Raw genomic sequence first — 22,603 nt, 5'->3', positions numbered from 1 at the left:
CCTGCTGCAGTGTACGTCCTGAGGCTTCCCATTGCTTCCAACATACTTTCGCAATGATATGGTATTGGGAATGCATCACAATCCACGACTCAGATATGAGTACCGTATCCAGAACCCGGATATGAGTACCGTAGACGGACCATACAAAGGGCAGAGTCGAATAAACCCAAATACTGAACCAAATCGTGTTTATTCAAAAAAAACCATCAATATCCCGATTTTCCCACCCATTACTAAAATTGAAAATTTGGACCACTCTACACAATTTTTCTTCCACTTTAGGTGTGTTCAAGCGTCATCGTTTGTATGTACGTATCTGTCATTTGATTGGCAGCAAATTGCTTATGGCAGCATTCTATTTCATAGGAAAAGCAGTAACTGGCATGCGGCAAACAGGGTGTGACCTCTGAACGTACCATCAAGTTAACGTGCTAGTTCAGTCATTCACACGTCCTGTTACCGGTCAGTTGGAAAGCTAGCGAGATGGCCCAGAAAAGCAGCCCTGGAAATAAAAATGCTTGTCTAAATCAAGCGACTAGACGTATGCCATTTGCTCAACGGCAAGACGAGCAAGATACAGAAGACCATATCAAGCAAACTTCTAAACAATCCGCTGCAGAAGACCATGGAGTGCCCCTTGTCTCGAGACTCGAATCTTTATTTCAAAAGACCACGAGTCGCGGCGCGCTCGCCGCCGCTGCTAAACAATCAGTGTTCGGAGTAGCGCTAGAAGACCCACAACTCTGTCTGGTTTACAGAAAGGACATTCTCGTCAACATGCTCAAGTTGGAGCGAGCGCCGTGCTATAACATTAAAGAAAACTTCATTCCGCGTCTTCAGAGAGAAGTGACACCACGAATGCGAACAATTCTTCTCGACTGGCTTGTTTCGGTGCAAGTTAGATTCAAACTGCTGCAAGAAACTTACCAGCTCTGCGTCGATCTGATTGACCGCTTCTTACAGACTGCAGTAGTCGTTAAAGATAAGTTTCAGCTTCTCGGAGTCACTTGCATGCACGTAGCGGCAAAATTCGAAGAAATCTATCCACCAAAAATCGAAGACTACGTCTACGTAACAGACAACACCTACTCAGCTCAGGAAATACGAGAACAAGAGATACTCATCCTGAAGTCTTTACACTATCGAATTAGCCGACCACTGACAATACAATTTCTTCGTCAGCTATCGGCCGAAGGCGATGCGGACGTTGTTGAACACAACATGGCAAAATTCTTACTGGATGTATCAATCATGGACCACATGGTGGCATCTTGTTTGCCGTCGCAACGCGCTGCTGCTGCTCTACTGCTGGCTGTTCGCATATTGACAAAAGACGGTCGAGTGCAATCCCTCCGTATCGACAAAGCTCTTTCTCTCTTCTGCCTGGTACCCTCCAGGCCTCCATCTACCGTTCGTAAACAAGTAGCAGCATTGGCCGAGCAGTTCCTGTCGGTATTAAGGTGGATGCGAAAGTCGCGCTACAAATCAGTATTCGAGAAATACTCCAACAGCAAATGCTACTACGTAAGTGACTTCAAGGTCGTAACAGACGCATAAGAGTGCTAGCCTTCTGTACTGATGTAACTGCATGTAAATATAATTTGCATATAATTCAGCTGTCACATGGCTCATGTTGTGTTAGATGTACGTAGTACTTCGAAATATTAATAGTCGCACTGAAGGATATATCAATGCAGTTCATCACCATAAAAACATTCTGAGCAATGCAGTGAATGAAATCACTAGTTTCTCACTTGTTTCTGTCGACGGAAAGGCAAAAAGCGCCTTTCTTTCGTTGCAGTACGTTTTCGTCGTTTCAATAGAAAGTGTTCCAATTTACCCTTTGTTTTCAGCTCCAGAAATCTCTCTGCCAGTTTTAGCTTTTTCCGAGCAGCTACAACACAAAAATAAACCGTGAGACAATGCGGACGTGAATCAAGTGTCACAGTAACATACAATTCTTCAAATAGTAAGGATGCTTTCCTTTTCCAATAAGTTTTCGCTCGTTCTTCCTTAGCTCTCGGTCAACCTTCTTGGATTCCTCTGCACGAGCTCGGGCTGTTTCTTCTTTCTCCTAATCAATCGCAGATATCACATTGGCACGTCACAGTTGTGGTCGCACACCCTTTACCATCTTCTGTAGCAATGCGGACACATCCTCTCTCCTGCTCTTCTTCCTCGTTTTCTTTAACTCTCTCTCAAGAGCCTGAAAGAAATAAGTTCGTCAAGTATGCATGTAAACCACAATTAGTTTCCATTACCTGTTTCTCAATGGCTTTGTACTCGTCTATGAAAGAATATGCCTTGTGGAACAATCCTGCATTAAAGTGCCCACTTTCTTCCTCAAACCTTGGATCGCGAACAACCTACACTGACACACAAAAGTAAACACAAACGACAACGTACTTAATAACAAATCTCTCCGTACCTTCTTTGGTAAATCCACTACAGTCCGAAAGCGAGAAACGGGCTTCTTGGATGACATCTCGCGAGGCCTAATAGCATATAAGTCAGCAGCCCATTACCACAAGGACAAGTCACTAGCCCACTATAATAGCATATACTCACTGTACCATATACCTGTTCTTGCTAGCGCGTTTGAAAGTGTTTTCTTCTCTCTTGGGTTTCAATAGTTTCGTTTCAGTGTCAGTAGTTGGTCTTTCATATACACTTTCACAGTACCTATTAACAACACCAAACGGTTGAAACTTAGATATACTAACCGTCAGTCCGTTACACAAGTTCGAACGTTAGATTTCAAGAAAGATTTATTTGTATTTGTCATATGACCTTACAGTTGCATCCAAACTATCCCAAAATATTCTATAATTCAGATCGTCTTATTTTGTGCACTCCTACAGTACTGACGTTAAATAACAAAATAACAACCAAGACATGTGATCTGTTTTTGTCATCAACAACACTCCACTCATGCAAAGAGCGCACTCTAATCGATCAATTAAAACTAAAAAATTACAATCAAAGCTCATAAGTGATGAAGCTGACGATGACACGACAGAAGTCAAATCATCATGACTGTACTGTTGAAGTTGTATGTTACTCTGTTGTGAATAACTGTAGTAACCTCTGTACTTAGTACTGACAAACAAAACCATGATCTATCTGTTTCTGCACCCCATGCATTTATCTTTAAAATCTGTAAAAAGCAGAGATGAAAATACAGCCAAGATAACAACAAAAACGCTACAAGATGGCCCAAACTCTCTAATCTCAAACCTAAAGTGCTTTAAATCTGAATGCACAATGAGCACCATGCTTGTTATATGAACAGGTAAATAGTAATTTAGCCTACTGTAGTCTAGACTAGTTTGATAGCAAATCAGACCACACTAGATGTTAAAGGTAACCTCACTTTGAATAAAAGACTGTGGTGGCAGTACTTTGTGATCGAGTTTAGTCTCTTGACTGTTACAAATAAAGTGGACGCAAACAGTCAACATACATCTTTCAGTCTAAATATTTTATTAGTTAGAAATCCGTTCATTATTCTAGTATTCGCATCCACTGATCAAGTCAAGTCAACAAGTATCTCCCAACACTGTATCAGTAACGAAGGGTCAGATAACTAGCCAAAGGACTATTCAGTGTACTTCAACAATGCTCCTATTCAGTATTGAATAACAGTGAATACGCAATACTTCACTCTACTCTACAAGACAGTTTTGTTTTCTCATGTCAATCTGTGATAATTAATGTTTTCATTTCTTGTTATTGTGGCGATTTCTCAGTGTGACAAACTATTTGTCTTTCTAGTCGACTACTATTAGGACATGTTGCCACTAACAGATGGAGCAACCTTTCAATGAGGTGCACTTAAAACAACCACTTTGCTTCCACATACGTTGAAATGATGCATGCTACTAAGTATATTTATCATCTGTAATGACGTATTCTGTCTTGCGTAAGTTAGATTAGGTCTGAATAGAAAGTTATTATTAGGTTCCAATCGCAAGCTTTCTAACAGCTATTTCTGAGTGGCAAACTAGCGTGTCTGACAATTACTGTCAGTAAACTACATTACACTACAGTATTGACTGTAGTAGACAGCAACGCTAAAAGAACCAAACAAATTAAACTGTCTATAGATCTTGGCAACCGCCATATTTGACTCAATCTTGAACTGTTTGTCCACAAATTTGTTCATCCATGTTTCATTTGTCTATCCTTCCTTCTCTTCATCCTATGTTCTTCACGTCACTCCAATCCTACATCTTCAGTTCAAGCTCTAGCTACAGTACTACCTTAGCTAATTAGACTCATGCTACACATGCAATCACAATCTGGATGTCATATAATATATTTCTTACACACCAGATTCTGGTTCAGTTCCAATGAAGGGCAATCGACAAACAGACAAACAGACAAACAAACAAACGGACAAACAAACAAACAGACAAACAAACAAACAGACAAACAAACAGGCAAACAAACAGACAAACAGACAGACAAACAAACAAACAGACAAACAAACAGACAAACAGACAAACAAACAGACAAACAAACAGACAAACAGACAAACAGACAAACAAACAGACAAACAAACAGACAAACAAACAGACAAACAAACAAACAGACAAACAAACAGACAAACAAACAGACAAACAAACAAACAGACAAACAAACAGACAAACAGACAAACAAACAGACAAACAGACAAACAAACAGACAAACAGACAAACAAACAATTACATTAATTAACAAGCTAACAAGCGTCAAGCTTTCAAATAAACGTTACCTTTTGGCACTAACTGCATCTCTCATTCGTTGAAGTTCTCCAAGAGGAATATCCCCTAATTCTGAAGACAATAAAAAGTTGTTAGTAGGTCTGTGTAAGTTGAAATTAACGAAAACTGAGAACTGAGAATTCTATCATGTAACAACCTTGTTTCAACTTCACCTGCAACAGTTAGATCATATAACTACTACAAAGCGTGTACAGTTCGACTTCCACGGGTTTTACCGTGTGACAGGTATCCATCGCCATTTCAACAACCCGGATGCAAAATATCCCGGGGCACAGACGCACGTCACGTGAATAGAGAAGGTGTGCGCATCTAAGTATTTCCCTAAACGAATAATCAGCGCTAGCACATGCCACCCACCTTGCACTGCCGTCGTGTCGAGTTGCAGCGTAGTGTGCGGGCTGTGTGGTGTGTGCCTCTCGTTTTCGTACGAGAGAAGCTCTCGAGTCGCTAGTTCTCGCTACGACTGCCCGCTATGCGCACAAGTCCGCGTTGATGGGTTCGGCCGTCTCTTGTACTTCCTTCGCAATTATGGAACGGGGTCGACGCAGCAACAGAGTGCGACCCCTGGACGACATCAGCAGCTCGTCGTCCCTCAGCTCCGTCGGCTGCGATTCGTTCGCTCGCGTCGCTTCGCTCGTTCCCAGCTCGGACGAGGAGAGATGGCAGTTCATCGACTTGACGTGTCAACACGAAGCCAAACGAATCGAGCAAGACCACACGCGTGACTGGAAGACGTTGCGTATCTTCGTCTCGTCTACCTTCAGCGATTTTCGGGCGGTAAGCGTTGCTATTTAGTGCTCGGCGGTTGCCTAGAGCCTTCCGCTAATGGTCTCTATACTGACTGCCCTCTCTCTTTTCTTCTCGCATTTCTTTCGTCATCCAGGAACGAGAGGTGCTAGCTAGTCAGGTGAGTGCTTGTTTTATTGTTTGATTTTGGTGCTAGGCCGCTTTGCATGCTCGAAAGTCGCGAAAGTTTGTCAAAATGACTGACCAAGCCACCGACACTGGGCGGAGACCTCACCTTGCTTTCAGTAATCCGACGCCGCAGTTTGGTGGGAACGAGTGATTGCAAGGATATGGGGTGGCCGTCGACGGGAGACCGTGCACTTAGCGCGGATGCTCGAGTGAAGACATTCGAATTCTCTGCTGGATGAGTGCGACGAGCGTAAAGTAAATCGGAAGTCTGCTGTGAGCTTGCGGTGACAATGACCCACCGCGACGCAGGAAACTGAATGGTGTGGGTGTAAGCGAAGCTGTTTCGTGCCCGCGTGTGTATGTTCGTATAGACGATTTATTAGGCGTGACATGTAGCATGTAATTGTGCTGTCGGCTCGAGTGTTGTGCGGTCGTTTAGCACTAATGCGATTGATGCGATGGTATAACACGAACGGGTTGCAAATAGAGCGTTTCTTTTCGTAGGTCTTTCCCGAATTGCGAGAGTGGTGCGAGTCGCGGCGATTTCATGTCGTCACTACCGACCTTAATTGGGTAAGTCGACCTTTCTGCATTGTACAGTACTGTAAGTTGGGTCGGTGCTTCAGAAGACGTTGCATGCTGACACGGTTGCATGCAAGCACCTGTAGGTATGTTTGCAGGTGTTCTGCACAGGCTAATTCTATAATGCAAAGGTTGGTTGAAGCAGTTGATTGAAGCCCATCGCAGCAGTAGGCTGTACGTACTTGTGGTATTTTTAGTTATGATAATTTAGGAAATGGAAAGGTATGGAAGAACCAATTATTCCTAGTCTCAGTACTATGTACATGTCATACCACACACCACACACATACAGACCTGGTTTACATACGTTTGCAACCCAGATTCACACATAGTTTTGTAACAAGGTCGTTTTGTTACAACCTGAGTGGGCTAATGCATGTGTGCAAACTGTCGATATTGTGACTTGTTTCTGTGTAATTTTCTCTATTTTCTATCTTTCGTTTTATTGTTTGCAGTGCCTTTGGCTTCCAAGTCTGCACCATACCCACATTGTACATATGTAACTGTGTATGCAAGTTTGCATTCAGATACTTTAATTAATTAATTGTCTCAATACTATATACTCAACTTGTGTTTATTTTCCTTTGTAATGAGTTCTATGATTTCATTTGTCAGGGTCTAGAGAATGAAACTAGAACAAAAGAACGCTTGGAAGCTTCTCTTCGAGAAATTGAAAGGTTTCAGGCTCGACATTTTGTTGATTTTTGCCAGGATGTGAGGAAGTATCATGTATGCAGATACAAAGAAGAAGCATCATGTTTCTTCTTTCTCTCTTTGTTATCCGAGATGTCAGGATGGATTCCAACATCTGACGAGCTACTTCCAGAAGTAGCAAGTAGATTTGGATGCATACAAGGAATGTCGATGCAAGAGATAGAAATTGTCAGTGCTGTGTATCGTGATCGGAATCCCAATGGTAAGCCATGGCACAGCTTTCACTCTACTGTTAGGGGTGGCAATCAGTTGAGCTCGATCTTTGAAATGTTATGCTTGCTTTATGTTTAGCCGGCTTTTTCTTTCGAGATCCTGGCTCCCTTGTCGGGCTTCCTGAAGATGCCAAGGCAAAATTTCTTTCTCCGTCACAGAAGCACATACAGTTACTCAAACATAAAATTGAAGAACGGTTTCCGGTAATCCTTCGTTCTCTCTGTTTCTGTGACAGATCAAGATAATGTGTAGTATATTGTTTGACACACAGGATCAAGTCAGGACCTATAAATGTTGGGTGTTGAAGAATGCAGAGACGTTTGCAGAGGGTCAAGTGGTGATGCAAGGGCTCGATTGCTTTGCTCGAAATGTAACTCAACATTTCAAAGACAGGTACGTATGTCACCGGTGTTGTAGGTTAACATGGCTTATAGATTGTGTGCATATGCAGTATGTGGTATTTCGTGATTGTTGCTGTTAAGATAACGAACCTCAGTAGCAGAGTACTTTGTGTTGATTTTCGAGGGGGGAGGAGAGAAATCCAAGTTATTGTAGGTTATGTACTCTTATATCACAGATGTAAGGTTAGACCACTCTTAATTAAATGTCCATTCAAGCTCTGACTGGATTGCATATATAATGAGGAGCTTTGCTGCCTTATACCAGTCACGTAATTAGTTCCAAACATGCTGTTGTTGATCAAAAGGTAGAGGAATACTAACTACCACATGGTTTGCATTTTGCTTTCCTTGTCTTGTGGCATCACTACAAACAAAGGAAGAAGTGCAGCTCTAATCTGTCAGTTTCTGTGCATTTCTTGGATTTAGATCTCCATATCTAGGTCGTATCTCTGTATTGTCAATGGACACTAAAAGTTTACTTGATTTAATCCATTTGTTACCCAGAATTAATTGTATCAATTAGTGGTTATGGAAAATTTTGTTTATTTGTGTTACCCTGCAGAACTACAGCACTCACCTACTGTGGGTGCCAAATTTAGAAGTCTTGCTAGGAAATACAAATGCTAACTTTTACAAAAAAATTCTTTTCTCTGCCCCACCCACAAGTCTGACAGCAAGCACAATTGGTAAGAGAGTCTTCTCAAATATGGCCATCATACGAAACAACTGAATCGGTGGCCAACGAAACCAAAGGGATTTAGTTTTAGTATGGGATATCTATGGATCAAGAGTTGCCGTACGTACTGTACCTGCAACAGATGGCCAGGGAAAGTGCTAGGTGATCTCTCAGAAAGAGACGCAATCATCTCAAAGTTAGCCAGGCAACAACCAAAACAGGTTGAATGACTAATTGAGGTAGAGGGGATGAGCAACGTGAAAAACCTTCATTAGCAACATCAACAAAGAAAGAAAATACAGTGGGCTCGTAGACACATAGGTATGACAGTGGAAACATAGGGAAATACAGTCTTATGATGATGGTAAATGGAAGTGGTGGCCAGGATACGAGTATGTACGATGAAAATCTACAGAAGAACGGCTGCCCGTGTGCAGCATCCTAACTGTCTAACAAGCTACATCATGATGATATGGGAAGCAATCTCAAATGACAATGTTGTGCATAGCCGTAGCACTTTCTATGAAAAGTTTTTTAAATACTAGAAATTTTACTGGCGGTCAGTCGCTGTCCAGATTCTCGAGGAATTGTGTGGTACACGTATAAACAGTGTGGTCCACGTATAAACAGTGTGGTCAATCATTTTTGCTATACAAGTGTTAGATTTCTGGGATGCAATTGTTAACTACGTCCACATTGACTTGCCTTATACCACACGTTCAGCCTTAGCACTTTGGATTTGCTTTTGCCGGCCCTGCTGTGCGTCCTGTTTTCATTGACAATGGAGTAATAGGACTAATAACTTAGAGTGGCATCCAGGGGGAAGGGGGCAGGTTTGCTATAATCAAAGCAAATGGATGCTCTAACTATTGCAATAGCACATTGGATATAAATACATTCCCATTCACAATTGACTTTACCACATTCTATGAATAAGTCTTTGGACCCATGAGTGATATCCACCAAACTTATTAGTAATCCACTGTATTTGTTATTCCTAACAACAGTCATCAATATTTGTAGATCATAATGCATGTAAATTGTCTTACTCACTGTACTGAAATATTTTGATTGATACCCAATAGTTGATTTATATACCTAAACTTTGAGAAATATGAATCTCTACATGATATGAAAGCACAACCAGTATGCTACTTATTTTGTGTAAGATCCACGCCTCTAATTACAATCTATCATTGGTTATTTGCATGGTGACAGTAGTCTGAGTGAAGCCTCATATGGCGAATACAGATTATACGTAATGATGACCGAGTCTATTTCGGTGTGTTTTCTTTATGTACGTATTTGCTGGTGTGTCATCTACTCTGATGATCTACTGTAGGATCTCGATGCAGTTTCCTGCTCACACGTCATGTTGTGAGACGAGACTCCCGAGCAAGTCCACTCTGTCTCAGTTGCATCAGATGAACAAGTTGCAGCAACGAGTGCTGAAATCGAAATCATTGCAGCACTGTTTCGGCCAGAGCCACGTCGAGAGGCAAATCATCGGGTACATCAACGGTCGAGGTGCTGGTACTCCGTTGGTTCTGACGGGCGACGCTGGCGAGGGTAAATCGACCGTTCTTGCGAGATGTATACTGCAGCTGTCGAATCAGGCTGTTGCGGACAACGCACGACCGATGCATCCTGCAGGACTGACATTCGTTGGCAGACAGACATGGAAGCTGTTCCACCATTTCGTTGGTAATATCCCAGGCTCTCGCAACCTTCGAAAATTGTTATGGCGTCTGTGGCATTTTGAGCCACTCGTGGGCACACACAACGACCCGATTCCGAAAGACATCAATGTATTGGCGAGAAACATTAATCTTCTGTTGTCCAGAGGAGGCAGCGAGCGAGTGGCTTTGTTTATCGATCAGCTGGATATGGTATGTGTTGTTTGTTTGAAATTCTAGATTTAAATTATGGTGGTAATTGTTGTCTTGTTTGTGTTTTTGTAGTTGGAAGATGGCCAGCACGCTCATGAGTTGAAATGGCTGCCAGCCAAGTTACCGGACACCGTTAGAGTTGTAATTTCTGTGCAACGGAAATCAGCATGTTACAAAGTGAGTATGACATGCCATACTTATACTCGCTGTACGTCCAGAATTGAGCAGAGGCAGGATGGCCGAGCGGTCTAAGGCGCTGGTTTAAGGCACCAGTCTCTTCGGAGGCGTGGGTTCGAATCCCACTCCTGTCAGTGTTTTTTCTATTTTTCTTTTCTTTTTTTTTCTTTTCTTTTTTTTCTTTTTCTTCTTTATAAGCAACAAAGGAAGACCAGCGTTACATTATCTACTGTTCACCTAGACCATTTATATTAACTAACAGAATCGGAAGCTATTGTTAAAGGGTGTGGTTGTGTTGTTTTTATTGCAGATTTTGCACAATAGGCAGCCAGTTCCTGTTGAAGTGTTCTCAAACTACCAAGATAAGAATGGAGCATCGGATGCGATACATGCCGTGTTGAGGAGATATGATTTGTGGCTAAATGAGGAACAGTTGAAGAACCTGAGCCAGAAGCCGGGATCAGCGAACATCATGTACTTGACAGAGGCCTGTCATGAGTTGCTTCAGTATTCGAAAGACGAGTTCGATGAAGTTCTTATGTCGCTGCCTGTGGACTTACCGAGGTCTGTTGTGTGCTCGTCGTTAGTTTACCTTCTTGTTGTTATTGCGTTGCTATGTTTGTTGTAGTCTGATTGACAAATTGCTACATGATTGTGAAACTTGCCATGGTGGCCGGCTGGTTATTGCTGCTTTGTGCCTCACGGCTTGTGCTCGAAATGGGTTGTTGGAGACCGAAATGTTAGACATGCTGGGCAGTCTGGCAGCGTGTAGTTCGCCGTCTGGCCGAAGCCTTTCTGAGACTGACATGCAAAACATACCACACGAGCTCGTCAATACGTGTGGAATGGCTCTCATTCCTGGAGGAGGTCTTCCGTTTATGATGGAACCGGCAGCATGGGAAAGGGTTTCAGGCTGGGAAAGCAGCACTGACGAGATGATGTCCAGTCGTGTGAGCATTGTAGCAGAGGGGGTGGCCCCACCTGTCGATCACGATGGTGGTGATTCGGGTATTGGGACCAACAGTGCTTCAGCAAGTCGGAAAGTCAGTGGAATAGGGCCAGAAATCAACTTCTCTTCAGAGAGGCGAATGAGTGGAAGTAGTGTCAGTAGTCAAGGACGCTTAGCGGCTTGGACTCCCCTTCGAAGAGGAAGCAATGGCGGAGGCCTTTGCTCGGGCAGTTCCGGCAGTTCACTGAATCAGCCAGCTATGAGGAGAAGCAGTCTTAATGGTTTATCTCAGTTATCAATTGCTGATCATAGTTCAGAAGGCGACATATCGTCTATTGGTTCTGACTGTAAAATTTCGGCTAAAAATCGCCAAAGGCAACGATCAATGTTTTCTCCTCATCCATCTCCGACTCCACGTCTTCTTGCTGCACAGTGGGTGCATGTTTATGCTGGTCTGAGTCAACTCTTGGGGAAATCAGGATTACCAGAAGAAGGTCGACTTAATTTTTCGCATTCTGCTATAAGAGAAGCTGTCATTGCTCGATACTTTCACCACCCCCAGACTCCAGGGTTTCCTTTCTCTTTCTGCACGAGCTCACAGTTTTATGGTGCCGATGAACCAGCAACGAGTTATCCTGCTGCCATGATGAGAAAGACGATGACCAGTAATGGATCGGGATGTCTTTCACTACACGAGTCCAATGCACCAGGCCCCTCGCGGACAGAAGAGCAAAAACGTTTTGCTCTGCGAGAAATGGTCCATCGACGGTTTGCATGGTGGCATGCTCGTTTAGCTAATTACTTTGAATGTTCGGCTGACTTGGACAGACGAGCAGAAGAACTACCATATCATCTCATAAGAATAGGAGACTGGGGCAAACTCGCACGCTGTCTTAGTGAATGGCAAACATTTTGCCGACTTAGCACAGATGAGAATGTAAGTTATATACTGACGGTACAGTGTACACATCACTTGCCTAACTAACCTTGACTTGGTACATTAGGTCATGGATCTACTGTACTATTGGAGGTTTGCCGGTGGTTCAAAGGCTGCTGTTGTTCGCTACAATGAGGCTCTAGAAACGTTTGCTGCATCGCCCGATGTAACAGACGAGGAGATGACAAACAGACGTCGACGGGTTGCACAAGTCCTCAACATGATGGGCGAAACAGAAGAAGCTCATAAGCTCATGGTAAGAGTCATTGTTCTTACTCAAAGAGCACTGCTTCATTTCATTGTTTACTGTCTAGAGTGAAGCTTTGGAAGCCGAAGAGCAGTCGCCCAACTCAAACCCTCAACGAGTAGCAGATTTAGCTGTGGAAATTGCAGAGATTCTTAGCTCACGTTTAAAGAACAGTGAATATGAAATGGGTTGTCTGGATGTGTCAAGTGGTGACAAGCAGGTCATCAGATACGTTCAACGATCCATCGAATTACAAAGACAGTTTTGTGCGTGTGCGGAAAATTCACAAGCCGCCGGAGATCAACCAGTAAAGAAGAGAGAACTTGCAAAGGCGTTATCACTGTTGAGTTTCCATTTGATGAGTCAAGCTGTGGGAACTCGAAATGACCCAATGGCTAAGGAGGAGTTGCTACGACAAGCAAGAAAAAGTATCCAAGAATGCATAGGTAAGTATCACATGCTAGTGGCTTGATCACTTTCAGTTGTCTTGATGTTTGGATTACGTTGTGGGGTCGTATTGCATGCCTCTATGTGTTTGTATTTATCCCTTGTTTCGTCATTGCCACTGCTCAGACTTTGAAGTGGGGGGGGGGGGGGGGGTTATGATGGGTAGTGAGGGTTATGATGGGTAGTGAGGGTTATGATGGGTAGTGAGGGTTATGATGGGTAGTGAGGGTATAGTGAGGGTATACATGTAGTGACAGCAGTTTTACAGGCAACAGAATTAGTCTTCCTGGTAATGGGACACAGGATGTCCACATAAGATATTCCTAGAACACATTATATCGCACATGTCTTCCTCTCTGTAAACATGTCCTCATTGTGTGCAGGAATCTATGACAGCCTCCATGACAATGGACGTCACATAGAAAGTCTGTTGAGCCTCGGAATCACATACAATGATTCGCCTCGTCAGATGTTAGAGTGTTATGAAGAAGCTCTTCGTCTCTGTGGACGTACATATGGGCATCGGCACGAAACCGCTGCACGGATCCATCTCAACCTCGCTCTTCTATATGACTGTCAGTTAGAGAAGCCGACAATAGCTCTCTCTCACTACAAGAAATGGTTACTTGTAAACGAGCAGGTTCTTGGGGCAGACCATCCAAAGTCAATACAAGCTCGTATCGCCGTTGTAAGACACCTCAAGCAAATGGGAAAGGACAGAGAAGCGGAACGATTTCGTCAGAAAGGTGTCTGCTAGATTGTCTGCTAGATGGGAGATGAGTCTGTCCGATCGAATCAGATAACATGAATATAGTGTGTAATATGATTGGCATGTATGTATGATGTAAAAAGAACAGATGAGTTCATGAAGATCCTGATGTATATTGACAGAACCACTTGCTGCTTGGTTCTATTTCCAGCCTTTATTCTAAAAGTAAATTTGCTTATACAAACAGTCTGAGAGCTAACCATCAAAGAGTGAGTTTAAGTAACTAAATGTTTGGTCATTGGAAACCCACTTGGTGCATCTGCAATATGCAGGACTTGACTGTTGTCATGTAGCGCACAAACACTCGTTGTACCCTTTCTTTCCTGTAATGGAAACAACTTTCATAGCTTAGTCACACTCTTAGTCTAGATGCTTGACGTCTGGTATTACTACTACTATGTAGAGATATTGTATTACGCTGATATCTGGTAGTAAATCAGCCAATGATAATACAGGCAAAGTAGACTCCCTACCCCATAGTATTGTTGATCATTTGTGAGTGGATTCATGCAGTGTACCTACCTGTTTAGAGGTTGTAAATGCCTTCATGCTGAGAGCATGCTGCGCTGCAATGACATATGCATACTGAAATAGGAAGGAAGAAATATCCCACTGGGTGAGATCACCTACTGCCCAATTTGAAATTTGCCTGTTGGGTATGGGTATCTCTTATGGGTGGCCAATTTCCCTGCTCTCTACAAACATTTGGTCGAATTTACAATTTCCACAGATAAAATTGGGTAGACTGCAGGAGTGATGAGAGTGTAGGATCCTAATGAGTGAATTCGATGTCAACAGGTGGTAGACAGCAGTATGGGTGGTAATGCAAATAGTAGCACGTGCATGCACATGGACATACCCCTCCTCCCACTCCCCATTCAATAGTTAGTAATCTAGAACATCCAAGCCCACGCAACCTACAAAGGTGCCAAACCTGGGAGCTGCCCAGAGTTCGTCCACCTCTGGGAAGGCAATTAAATGTTAAGTGGATCAATAAGTTGGGAAAGAGCATGGACTCCTAACCTCTAACATGGCTACAACAAAACAAAAAGCAGTGCCAGAATAATTTGGAAAAGCTACTAATTAATTAATAAACTATGAACAATGTAGTATTACCTTAGGTTGAGTTAAATTCTTGGAACGCCTGTGTTGCTGCACACTGCACAGGCGCACACCACCTGGGTATCTACTGCAAATGCAAGATTGCAATGCAAGGAGTAGCAGCCAGCCAGCTACAGTAGAATTGGAATGTTTTCCGGTATTTTTAGTTTCGCTATTTGCAATATGTAAAAAGAAATCGCAAAATTAAAATTTGCAAACATTTACTACTACATACTGTAACATTCACTAATAATCCAAAAAATTAAAATTACAAAAATTAACATCGCAATCCTACTGTATACACAATCTGCAGTGTCAGTCCTGAAATTTATTCTTCTCATGGTACGTCGCTATACATTGTTTCAATCAGTTAAAAAAATTCCATCTACATTTGTGCACTAACGTTAGAGGTGGTGCATCTCCAACTATGCCTGTTCTACTCTCATACATTTCCAAATCGGATGAGATAAGCCCTATGAATGTGTTTACAATAGATTTAAATGATTACCGAAGTACAGTAGGTACAGTAGTGTGTGCCGGTCACGTGATGTACGACCATATGTACAGTGTATGTACAACCTGCTAGGCAACCGCATAACACGTGACCAAATAAATGTCCCGTATGTTTAATATGGTGGATGTGAATCGAGCTGCAGAGCTATGGCATGCAGAGGGTTTGCACTATAGTGCTTCATTCAATGAATTAGTCATAGAAAGCACTAGGAAGCTTGTTGTATTGGCTTTCTGTAACACTATAATTACTCATGCCAAACACAAAAATTGGTAACCCTTTTCAAACCTGTTTAGAAGTTTGTTAATTAACACTAAATCTGATGGGCAAGTAAACTATCTGAATTTTCTATTCGCAGTACTGTACACAAATTTAGAATTTCAGATCAACGACATCGTGTTGCTGTCACATGACAATACCATGTGCACTAAAGTAAGTGCACACTTAAAGTTCAGTGCACAAGGTGCTCATCCATTTGCAGTGCAGAACAAAAGACAATAATAAGTAAATGCTTAAAACAAACTTTAGACATACAGTACTTGTGTTTGAGAAATTAATATCAATAAGTCTTCAACAAACATACATCGAGTCACTCTTTTGCACTTAAGACAAAATTCCCTCCATTCGTACTTAAACAAGGCAAGAGAAATTCCCTCCATTCTTCTCCCTCCTGATGATACTCATTCCTCTCACTCCCCTCACTCTTCCGTAACAATTTACCCGTGGGCTGTAATCAAATGCTTTTAAACCTCTGCATGTATGGAAGCTATGGTATGTACATATAAATGCTAGATAAAACATGCAGCTCCTAGCTGCAAACGAGCCAATGGATACTATTTCACAAACTTGTCTGTAGTTATTACATCAGGGAGTGCGGTAACACTCCCTGAGTAGGAAGGGCAACATTTAGTTAATATTAATGTCATCAAGATCTCCACTTTGGGATATACAATATTCCATTAAATCGTTAAACTGTTGCCCAAGTAGGAACTAGGGTCCAGTGTTGAGCTAATATAAATGCAATGCACTCTGCAGTTGTACCCATTCTACTGACTTACTCTAAAACATTTATCTGGTGTCGTGTGGTCATCGATCCCACTGATTCGCAAAGATGACCACACAAGACCATAGTTATCAATACGTACCTCATTACATCCAGTTGCGGATTTACTTCAATCGCACACATCAACAAAGCATCAACATCGTTCAAGCCGAGATCCAAACTACGACACGGCTCAATAAACTACAACAATTGAGTGACTCAGTCAGCATCTAAATTTCCAACGCAAGCCACAATATCACCCCACCTTCTCAACGAGATCAGAAAAGAAATCTTTTAACTCCTTGCTGTGGATGAGTCCTTCGCCAATTTTGAGAAGCGCTTTGAACAACGTCTGTAAATAAACAAGCTAGACATGATAACTAATAATAATTATTATATTATCTGTGCCACACAGTATAACAATGAAAGAAAGGAACATAGCTACCCATATAGAATGAAACAGACCAATCCTACACACTCAATGCAGGAGTGCCCATCTTAGAGAAGAACAATTGACTCTTATTGGCGATGCAAATGTAGGTCTGGTGACTCTGGTCCTGAGATGCAAACTAGGACTGTCATACGTACACTCTACATACATTACCAGTCATATATACTTTACGAGTCATGCGTACATACATACTTTACCAGCATGCGTGGAAGTGTCCCTTGAGTCAAAGTATGCACAGCGCCAAGTATGTTTGTGGTGCTGCATTTGCAGTGCCAACCATTTCAAACTTGGGTACCCCTGAAATGCATTCTCCCCACACGATAGTACAGTGGGAATTATAACGTTTGTAAGTGGGTCAAACATCACTCAATGTACTTAAGCACAAGTACCATTATTATCAATATTAATTAATTAGTACAAATAAATTAAATTAAATTTACTTTACTATTTATTTAAATTTATTTTCAAATTAATTAACTTTATTAATTATTAATTATACCACACTAAATTAATTTCAAACCAAATTATATGAAAAAAGAATTAAATATCGCCTGTAGGTAGATCCTCCCTTTTTGTTGGCGGTGGCAAGTGTACTAGCCAGTCGAAAGGTAATGATGTAACAGGCGCGTACTTGTGGGGGTTCAGGGATGCAAATGAACCGACCCATTTCAGTCAGAGGTCTGCTTGTTTTCTATGTATAATATAAATTAGAATTTTTAGACACTCTATGGCTCGTTATTAGAGCTTTAGTGGGCTCATTGTATTAATTACACAACAATTACATGACTCCCATACCCAACCATCTAGATTTTGTTCTATTCATCACTGTCTACGCTTGAATCTTCAAAGTCATCTTGCAATGGAATTTCTGGCAGCAGCAATTTCCAATGTTTTCGTTTGGCAATCTCTACTGCCGGCGGGAGGGGCATGCCCCCAGTGCCCATTCTGGATCCGCCTCTGCAGTAAATCTGCATGCAATATTTGCACCAGCTGTATATTATACAAAAGCTGTAGCTGCTGAAGTGCCTGGGTCCCACGTTCGAGATGCAGATCTAGACTCAGGGACTCTTTGGCACATAATGTGCAGTGTATATCATTATTACATGTATACTATGCATCTTTAATGTCCAGTAATAGACCTTGTAACTACTAAATACTGTAGATTCACTATAATAATATACAGCATGTTGAACTGATATATGACTGGAAGGTCCACTAGAGCACTACAAAAACTGACCCATAAATGCCCTAGTACGCCCCTGTGTGACATCTATGATACTGTACTCTGTTCAGCATCCAACTGATCATGAGCTCAATCTACTGTAGACCAGATACGTTTCGTTCAATATAACAAGCTTGCGTTACCCCTGTGGCCAGACATGATGTCCGACTAACTGAACTTTGACTATGACATTGGTGTAATTTGGTCGGACAAATAATCCCCACTGTAGTGTTTCTTCTCAGTTTCATAACATGACACATACGACATCGGGATGCCTCACTATACATTGCAAACTCAAACGACTGAATGCACACTTACTCTGAAATTCCCACCAATGACCGACTGTGCTTCCTTAGACATCTGTTCTTGCACTGCTAGTTTGCTGGCAACAAGTCTAGAATGCCCATTCTATTAGACTTAAACAAAATTTGTTAAGTGTTTGTGCATACACTCTGTATTGCTCCAGACTCTCTTTGTCGCCCATCAGTCCCTTCAAGTCTGCAATTTGACGAAGAAACGTACGATCGAGGTCTACAGCAGCGTCTCCTGAAACAAAACCGGAACATGTGTGAAGAAATTAAGGGATCGATCGAGACGAAACGGATACCTTTGCTTCTTGATGTCCAGTGTTCCATCATTTGGTGTGTACAAAAAGCAAAGTCATCGAACGACAAATATGCCAGTCTACAATTGAACAACAAAACGTATGCTTACATCAACTGCAAGGGTTTGACAGTCACAAACCGTTTCTTTCCGACTTCAAATCTACAACTCGTCATGAACACAATACATGCATATTTCCTGATACATACATACAACACGATATACTTCACAACGTTTGGTTTTGTGCAGCCGAAGAAAAGCGTTACACCTTGCCAGTACTTCGGGTAGGAGAAATAGTCTGCAAATGCTTTCGACTAAAGAGCCTTCCACGTCTTCCACTGCTTTGTAGATTCTCTTCATGTTGTCAAACTAGAAATGTCATCATCATTGTCATCACTTATATATAAAACATTTGGCTAATACAAGCCAGTCTAACATTCACCCTGAATAAGAATAAATGAGGCCAGACCAACTAATTTTTGATGCTCGGATATTTGGACATGAAACCTGGACCGACCAATTAAAATAAAAAGCAATAATCATGTGACATTTTGAGCATGTGCAGTTTTCATTGCGCTGCATACAAATGTGAGGTAACAGAATGGACACTAAACAACATGCTGATACTGAGCGAAACGTAAAAACAGTTGCTGGACCACAAGCACTGTTAACACTTGTGCAGTCAGTGATACCTAGTCATACTACAAAGTCATTTTACAGCAAGCATAATATCATTGCAACGACGGCGGAAGCAAATTAAAAGTGATCAGGCCTAACTCACTACGAGGAGTGGTCCTAACACCTAAGGAACGCAGTAGCCCACGAGACTTGCTGTCAGCTGTATTACAGTAAAGACTAGAATAAGTACCTAAAATCTGCCAAACAACCTAAAGCGTGTTCACACCGAGCCTAATCATGATTAGTGTAATGCCATTCTAACGCCGTGAAGAGTAGTATTACAACCACATTAGTGGCGTTAGTGGTTGCATGTGACTTTGGCACGTGAGGTAGTATACAAGACGAGCACCCCGCCAATGTTTCTGATGTGGTGTTGTATATTTAAATGTACAAACGCAGCAACAACATTGCGACGTATACGAAAGCACAGGCAGCAGTATACTACGTACGTGCCTCTACACGTGACAACTTCTTGCCGTCCCTGAAGGAGCTGCCAGAGAAAGCAAACTAAATGTTTCCTTCTTCAAAAACGTAAAGCAATAGATTCGTCAAGACAATTCACGCAAATTCTTGCCGGATATGACGAATAAAAACTGTCGAGGCTAATTGCACTCACATGCCCACGTGACTTACTAATCATAGTTAGCGGTGTGAACGCGCTTGCCTTAATGTTGGCCTAATCATAAGCCTAATCATAGGTAGTCCAGATGTCAGTGTGAACACGCTCCTAGTCGCCCCTCTCTTCCAACTACAAAGTCTACCAACCAGTCAAGTCCTTTGTCTTTGATAAATATATTACCATTTATACCCTTAAATGGGAAGTAGGCACCAATAGTCAATTGGTAAAAGTATACTTTGTAAAAAAGAGCCTGACCGGTTTCACCGCCCCTTCATTGCGCATACGCACATAAAGGTTTATTTCTACTTTGGTCAAGCTCAAAACAGAACCGGCACATCCAAGCATCAAGTAATGTAATTGGTCTGGCCTAGACTACAACCTGACCTTATACAGTATTGGTACTGTAACTCATTGCTACCAAACCAAACAAACAAATGTGTGTGATCCACTGTCTCATACCTGACGTCTGCAACTCCTAAGAGGAACACCCGACTTTTCCTCAATATCGTCAAGATCCTTTCGTTGTCTCGAGCTAAACTTTTTACCCAACAGCTCACGAACAACGGCTTCATCAAACGAGTAATATCTTCATCAAAACAACATGACCGTCAATCCAACGTTAGCGATTTCCAAGTATTAGTAAATATATAACATTTGAATAAGTTCCTGTTGGAAGTTTGGCGGCAACTGGAAAATCCTCTGACCGTCAAGCCGTAATGGTTGCTGAAGGTAGTGCTCTAACATGACAAACGTAGCAAATTGGTCTTTTGTGTCCAATCTGAGTAGATTCTCTGTGACTCCCGGTTGACGTCCATCAGCACCGCTCAACCGTGCACTTACAGCCTTCTCCACTACAAGCCACACAAAGCGAGTAAGATCAATAATTATTATTAACAAACGACCATCATTGCAAACAGTCTTTGCATGTCACTCTTGTCAGGCACATACCTGCGGGGGAGGGGGTAGAAGGGGTGTAACAACCCTCTCCATTTATGTAGTCTAAGGTTCACTTTGAGAGCTACAACTCCTAACTGTAATAATTTGTAGGATCACTGACTGTCTGCTGTTCATGTCTCTTCTCAATTAATTAAACGTACTGCAGCTCAGTGTTTCCTGCAGACATCATTTCAAAGTGCGCATTAATATTAATAAGGATTAATATTAATAAACTATACATTTAGTTGAGTGGAGCTCTCATCTGTATTTTAAGTAACCCAGTTACAGTCGGAGTCTATAGTACACATGTTATCAAAAATCCTATTTTATTGCTGACCAACGAACTACTGCTCTTTCGAAGTCAAAGTTGCAAGAGGGAGGTCCTTCAGTTGAAATCCTTATTAGCTAAAGGGGTGCAGTGCCCCCATTCCCTCTCTGGGGGAAACCCTGAATGCTTCCTTTTTCTAGCTTGCTTCAATTCTTGCAATTTAATCTCTCATGACACTATATAGTATAAACTCACGATCCAGACTTGTCGATGCATGTGTATATATGTAGTCAGATAATGATAGATCTAGACTCGATGTCGAACTTGGTCGTCATGCCATGCAATGTATACATGACACAGTGTTCAAAATTTTATGGCAGATGCCGTAATCTTGGCAACCTCACAAAATTTTCAGTCGTCAAGGAATTTAAGACTTTGGCATATATTTCATAAATATCAACTAATGATACCGATTGTTCTGCAAGTAAACGAAATCTCATGACTTCAGAGGTGTCACTGTCAGTCTGACCTGAGTATTAGACTCTACAGCTCAAAAACAAACATTATTTATTGGGTCCACCATAACTTGAGTGCATGACTCTAGTTGTCAGGATGGCAACCTCACTGGAACAATTGGTCATCACATGAACTCAGTTAGTCGTCAAATGATAACCTGACAACAACTTTTTCGAACACTGAACGATACTGCATGGTCTTGTGATTTCTATTTTAATTATGGATCTTTACCGATGTCTTCCAATATACTGTACATAGATTATGGCATGCCAGATTCATCTGACTGTGAGGTCGACTTGAACACTGGCTGAAAAGAAGCAGCCCAAGTAAAGGGTCTGTTTGCATGTATACCTACCTTAATTCTGTCAATGTCTTGTCTCTGTCTGTTTGTCAGTTTGTGAGGCATGTGAGTACGTGTGTCTGTGTTGTCGGTCAAATTATCTATTTCGGCCTATCTCTTCTGTACATAGTGAACAAAAACCAAATCTACCGTCAATCTAAGTCTGTCTAGCAATCTGTCTCCTATCTCTCTCTATCTATCTAACTGTCTGTCTCTCTGTCTGCCTACACAATTTACGTAGTGATCGATACAATATGGTTATCGCCATCTACAGTCTACATACCCTTGTTATCAACATCATGTGATGCCGAAATCGGTGAGCATATCTCAGGATAAACACTAGATTTGATTAAAAGTACCAAAACATCGATTCAGAACTCACCAGTCAAGCCGCAGAGCCATAAGTGAAAGACTTGTTTGTCAATTAGTGCAGGATCGCTTACAAAAACACTCAGTTCAGGCATTTGTCGTACGCGTTAGAGACGTATCTACAGGTTTATACCAATTACGTTTGCGCGCAGCTTGTTGGATCTCCGAGGGTATCAGCCTTGCCTTCCCAGACATCAAGTACCTTTTAGTGTATAGTACATATGTATGAACTGTGTACAGGTGGGGAGTGTACATATAACCTGTC

General features: G+C 41.9%; 4 protein-coding genes and 1 non-coding gene across 6 annotated transcripts; 3 read left to right on the top strand and 2 right to left on the bottom strand.

The window, feature by feature from the left end:
- Positions 1–483: 483 nt before the first annotated feature.
- Positions 484–1,557, top strand: LOC134180619 (G2/mitotic-specific cyclin-B-like). Its single transcript, XM_062647809.1, has one exon. The coding sequence runs from the start codon at positions 484–486 to the stop codon at positions 1,555–1,557; it is 1,074 nt and encodes a 357-aa protein (XP_062503793.1).
- On the bottom strand, positions 1,243–5,040 carry LOC134179972 (ribosomal RNA processing protein 36 homolog). The gene is made up of 9 exons (XM_062647020.1): positions 4,982–5,040; positions 4,903–4,918; positions 4,757–4,817; positions 2,581–2,682; positions 2,429–2,495; positions 2,262–2,366; positions 2,132–2,206; positions 1,957–2,074; positions 1,243–1,894 (listed from the first exon to the last, which is right to left on the bottom strand). The coding sequence occupies exons 1-9, from the start codon at positions 5,003–5,005 to the stop codon at positions 1,743–1,745; spliced, it is 720 nt and encodes a 239-aa protein (XP_062503004.1). The 5' UTR covers positions 5,006–5,040; the 3' UTR covers positions 1,243–1,742.
- Positions 5,041–5,131: 91 nt separating this feature from the next.
- LOC134179968 (uncharacterized) lies at positions 5,132–13,717 on the top strand. Its single transcript, XM_062647014.1, has 14 exons — positions 5,132–5,543; positions 5,650–5,673; positions 6,186–6,254; positions 6,879–6,940; positions 7,001–7,179; positions 7,269–7,393; positions 7,462–7,583; positions 9,610–10,156; positions 10,229–10,333; positions 10,644–10,897; positions 10,962–12,219; positions 12,287–12,475; positions 12,534–12,912; positions 13,297–13,717. The coding sequence occupies exons 1-14, from the start codon at positions 5,259–5,261 to the stop codon at positions 13,668–13,670; spliced, it is 3,972 nt and encodes a 1,323-aa protein (XP_062502998.1). The 5' UTR covers positions 5,132–5,258; the 3' UTR covers positions 13,671–13,717.
- Positions 10,386–10,467, top strand: Trnal-aag (transfer RNA leucine (anticodon AAG)). The gene has a single exon. It is a non-coding gene; the product is annotated as a tRNA-Leu (tRNA).
- Positions 13,718–13,867: 150 nt separating the features above from the next.
- On the bottom strand, positions 13,868–22,463 carry LOC134179970 (acidic fibroblast growth factor intracellular-binding protein-like). Of its 2 annotated transcripts, none has more exons than XM_062647019.1 (11): positions 22,352–22,463; positions 20,562–20,760; positions 20,369–20,495; positions 18,881–18,981; positions 18,754–18,810; positions 18,617–18,693; positions 18,459–18,555; positions 18,328–18,403; positions 16,602–16,688; positions 16,440–16,537; positions 13,868–14,005 (listed from the first exon to the last, which is right to left on the bottom strand). In XM_062647019.1, the coding sequence occupies exons 1-11, from the start codon at positions 22,431–22,433 to the stop codon at positions 13,918–13,920; spliced, it is 1,089 nt and encodes a 362-aa protein (XP_062503003.1). In that variant the 5' UTR covers positions 22,434–22,463; the 3' UTR covers positions 13,868–13,917. The 2 variants fall into 2 exon arrangements, with proteins under 2 accessions (XP_062503003.1, XP_062503002.1); XM_062647018.1 differs by lacking the exon at positions 13,868–14,005 and adding an exon at positions 14,899–16,021.
- Positions 22,464–22,603: the final 140 nt, after the last annotated feature.

This window comes from Corticium candelabrum, chromosome 5 (assembly GCF_963422355.1).
Source record: "Corticium candelabrum chromosome 5, ooCorCand1.1, whole genome shotgun sequence".
NCBI classification, from domain to species: Eukaryota; Metazoa; Porifera; class Homoscleromorpha; order Homosclerophorida; family Plakinidae; genus Corticium; species Corticium candelabrum.
This window is presented reverse-complemented; position numbering and strand designations above follow the sequence as displayed.

Excerpts from the sequence above, each read along its gene's own strand:
- LOC134179968 (XM_062647014.1), top strand. The coding sequence starts at position 5,259 with ATGGGTTCGGCCGTCTCTTGTACTTCCTTCGCAATTATGGAACGGGGT. Across the intron at positions 7,180-7,268 it reads TCGTGATCGGAATCCCAATG|CCGGCTTTTTCTTTCGAGAT; the intron begins GTAAGCCATGGC and ends CTTTATGTTTAG. Across the intron at positions 7,584-9,609 it reads ACTCAACATTTCAAAGACAG|GATCTCGATGCAGTTTCCTG; the intron begins GTACGTATGTCA and ends GATCTACTGTAG.
- LOC134179972 (XM_062647020.1), bottom strand. The coding sequence starts at position 5,005 with ATGGCGATGGATACCTGTCACACG. Across the intron at positions 2,496-2,580 it reads AAACGCGCTAGCAAGAACAG|GCCTCGCGAGATGTCATCCA; the intron begins GTATATGGTACA and ends ATATGCTATTAG. Across the intron at positions 1,895-1,956 it reads TCCTTACTATTTGAAGAATT|CTGCTCGGAAAAAGCTAAAA; the intron begins GTATGTTACTGT and ends TTTGTGTTGTAG.
- LOC134180619 (XM_062647809.1), top strand. The coding sequence starts at position 484 with ATGGCCCAGAAAAGCAGCCCTGGAAATAAAAATGCTTGTCTAAATCAA.
- LOC134179970 (XM_062647018.1), bottom strand. The coding sequence starts at position 22,433 with ATGCCTGAACTGAGTGTTTTTGTAAGCGATCCTGCACTAATTGACAAA. Across the intron at positions 18,811-18,880 it reads CTACCCGAAGTACTGGCAAG|GAAATATGCATGTATTGTGT; the intron begins GTGTAACGCTTT and ends TGTATGTATCAG. Across the intron at positions 16,022-16,439 it reads CCGCAACTGGATGTAATGAG|CCCACGGGTAAATTGTTACG; the intron begins GTACGTATTGAT and ends ATTTGATTACAG.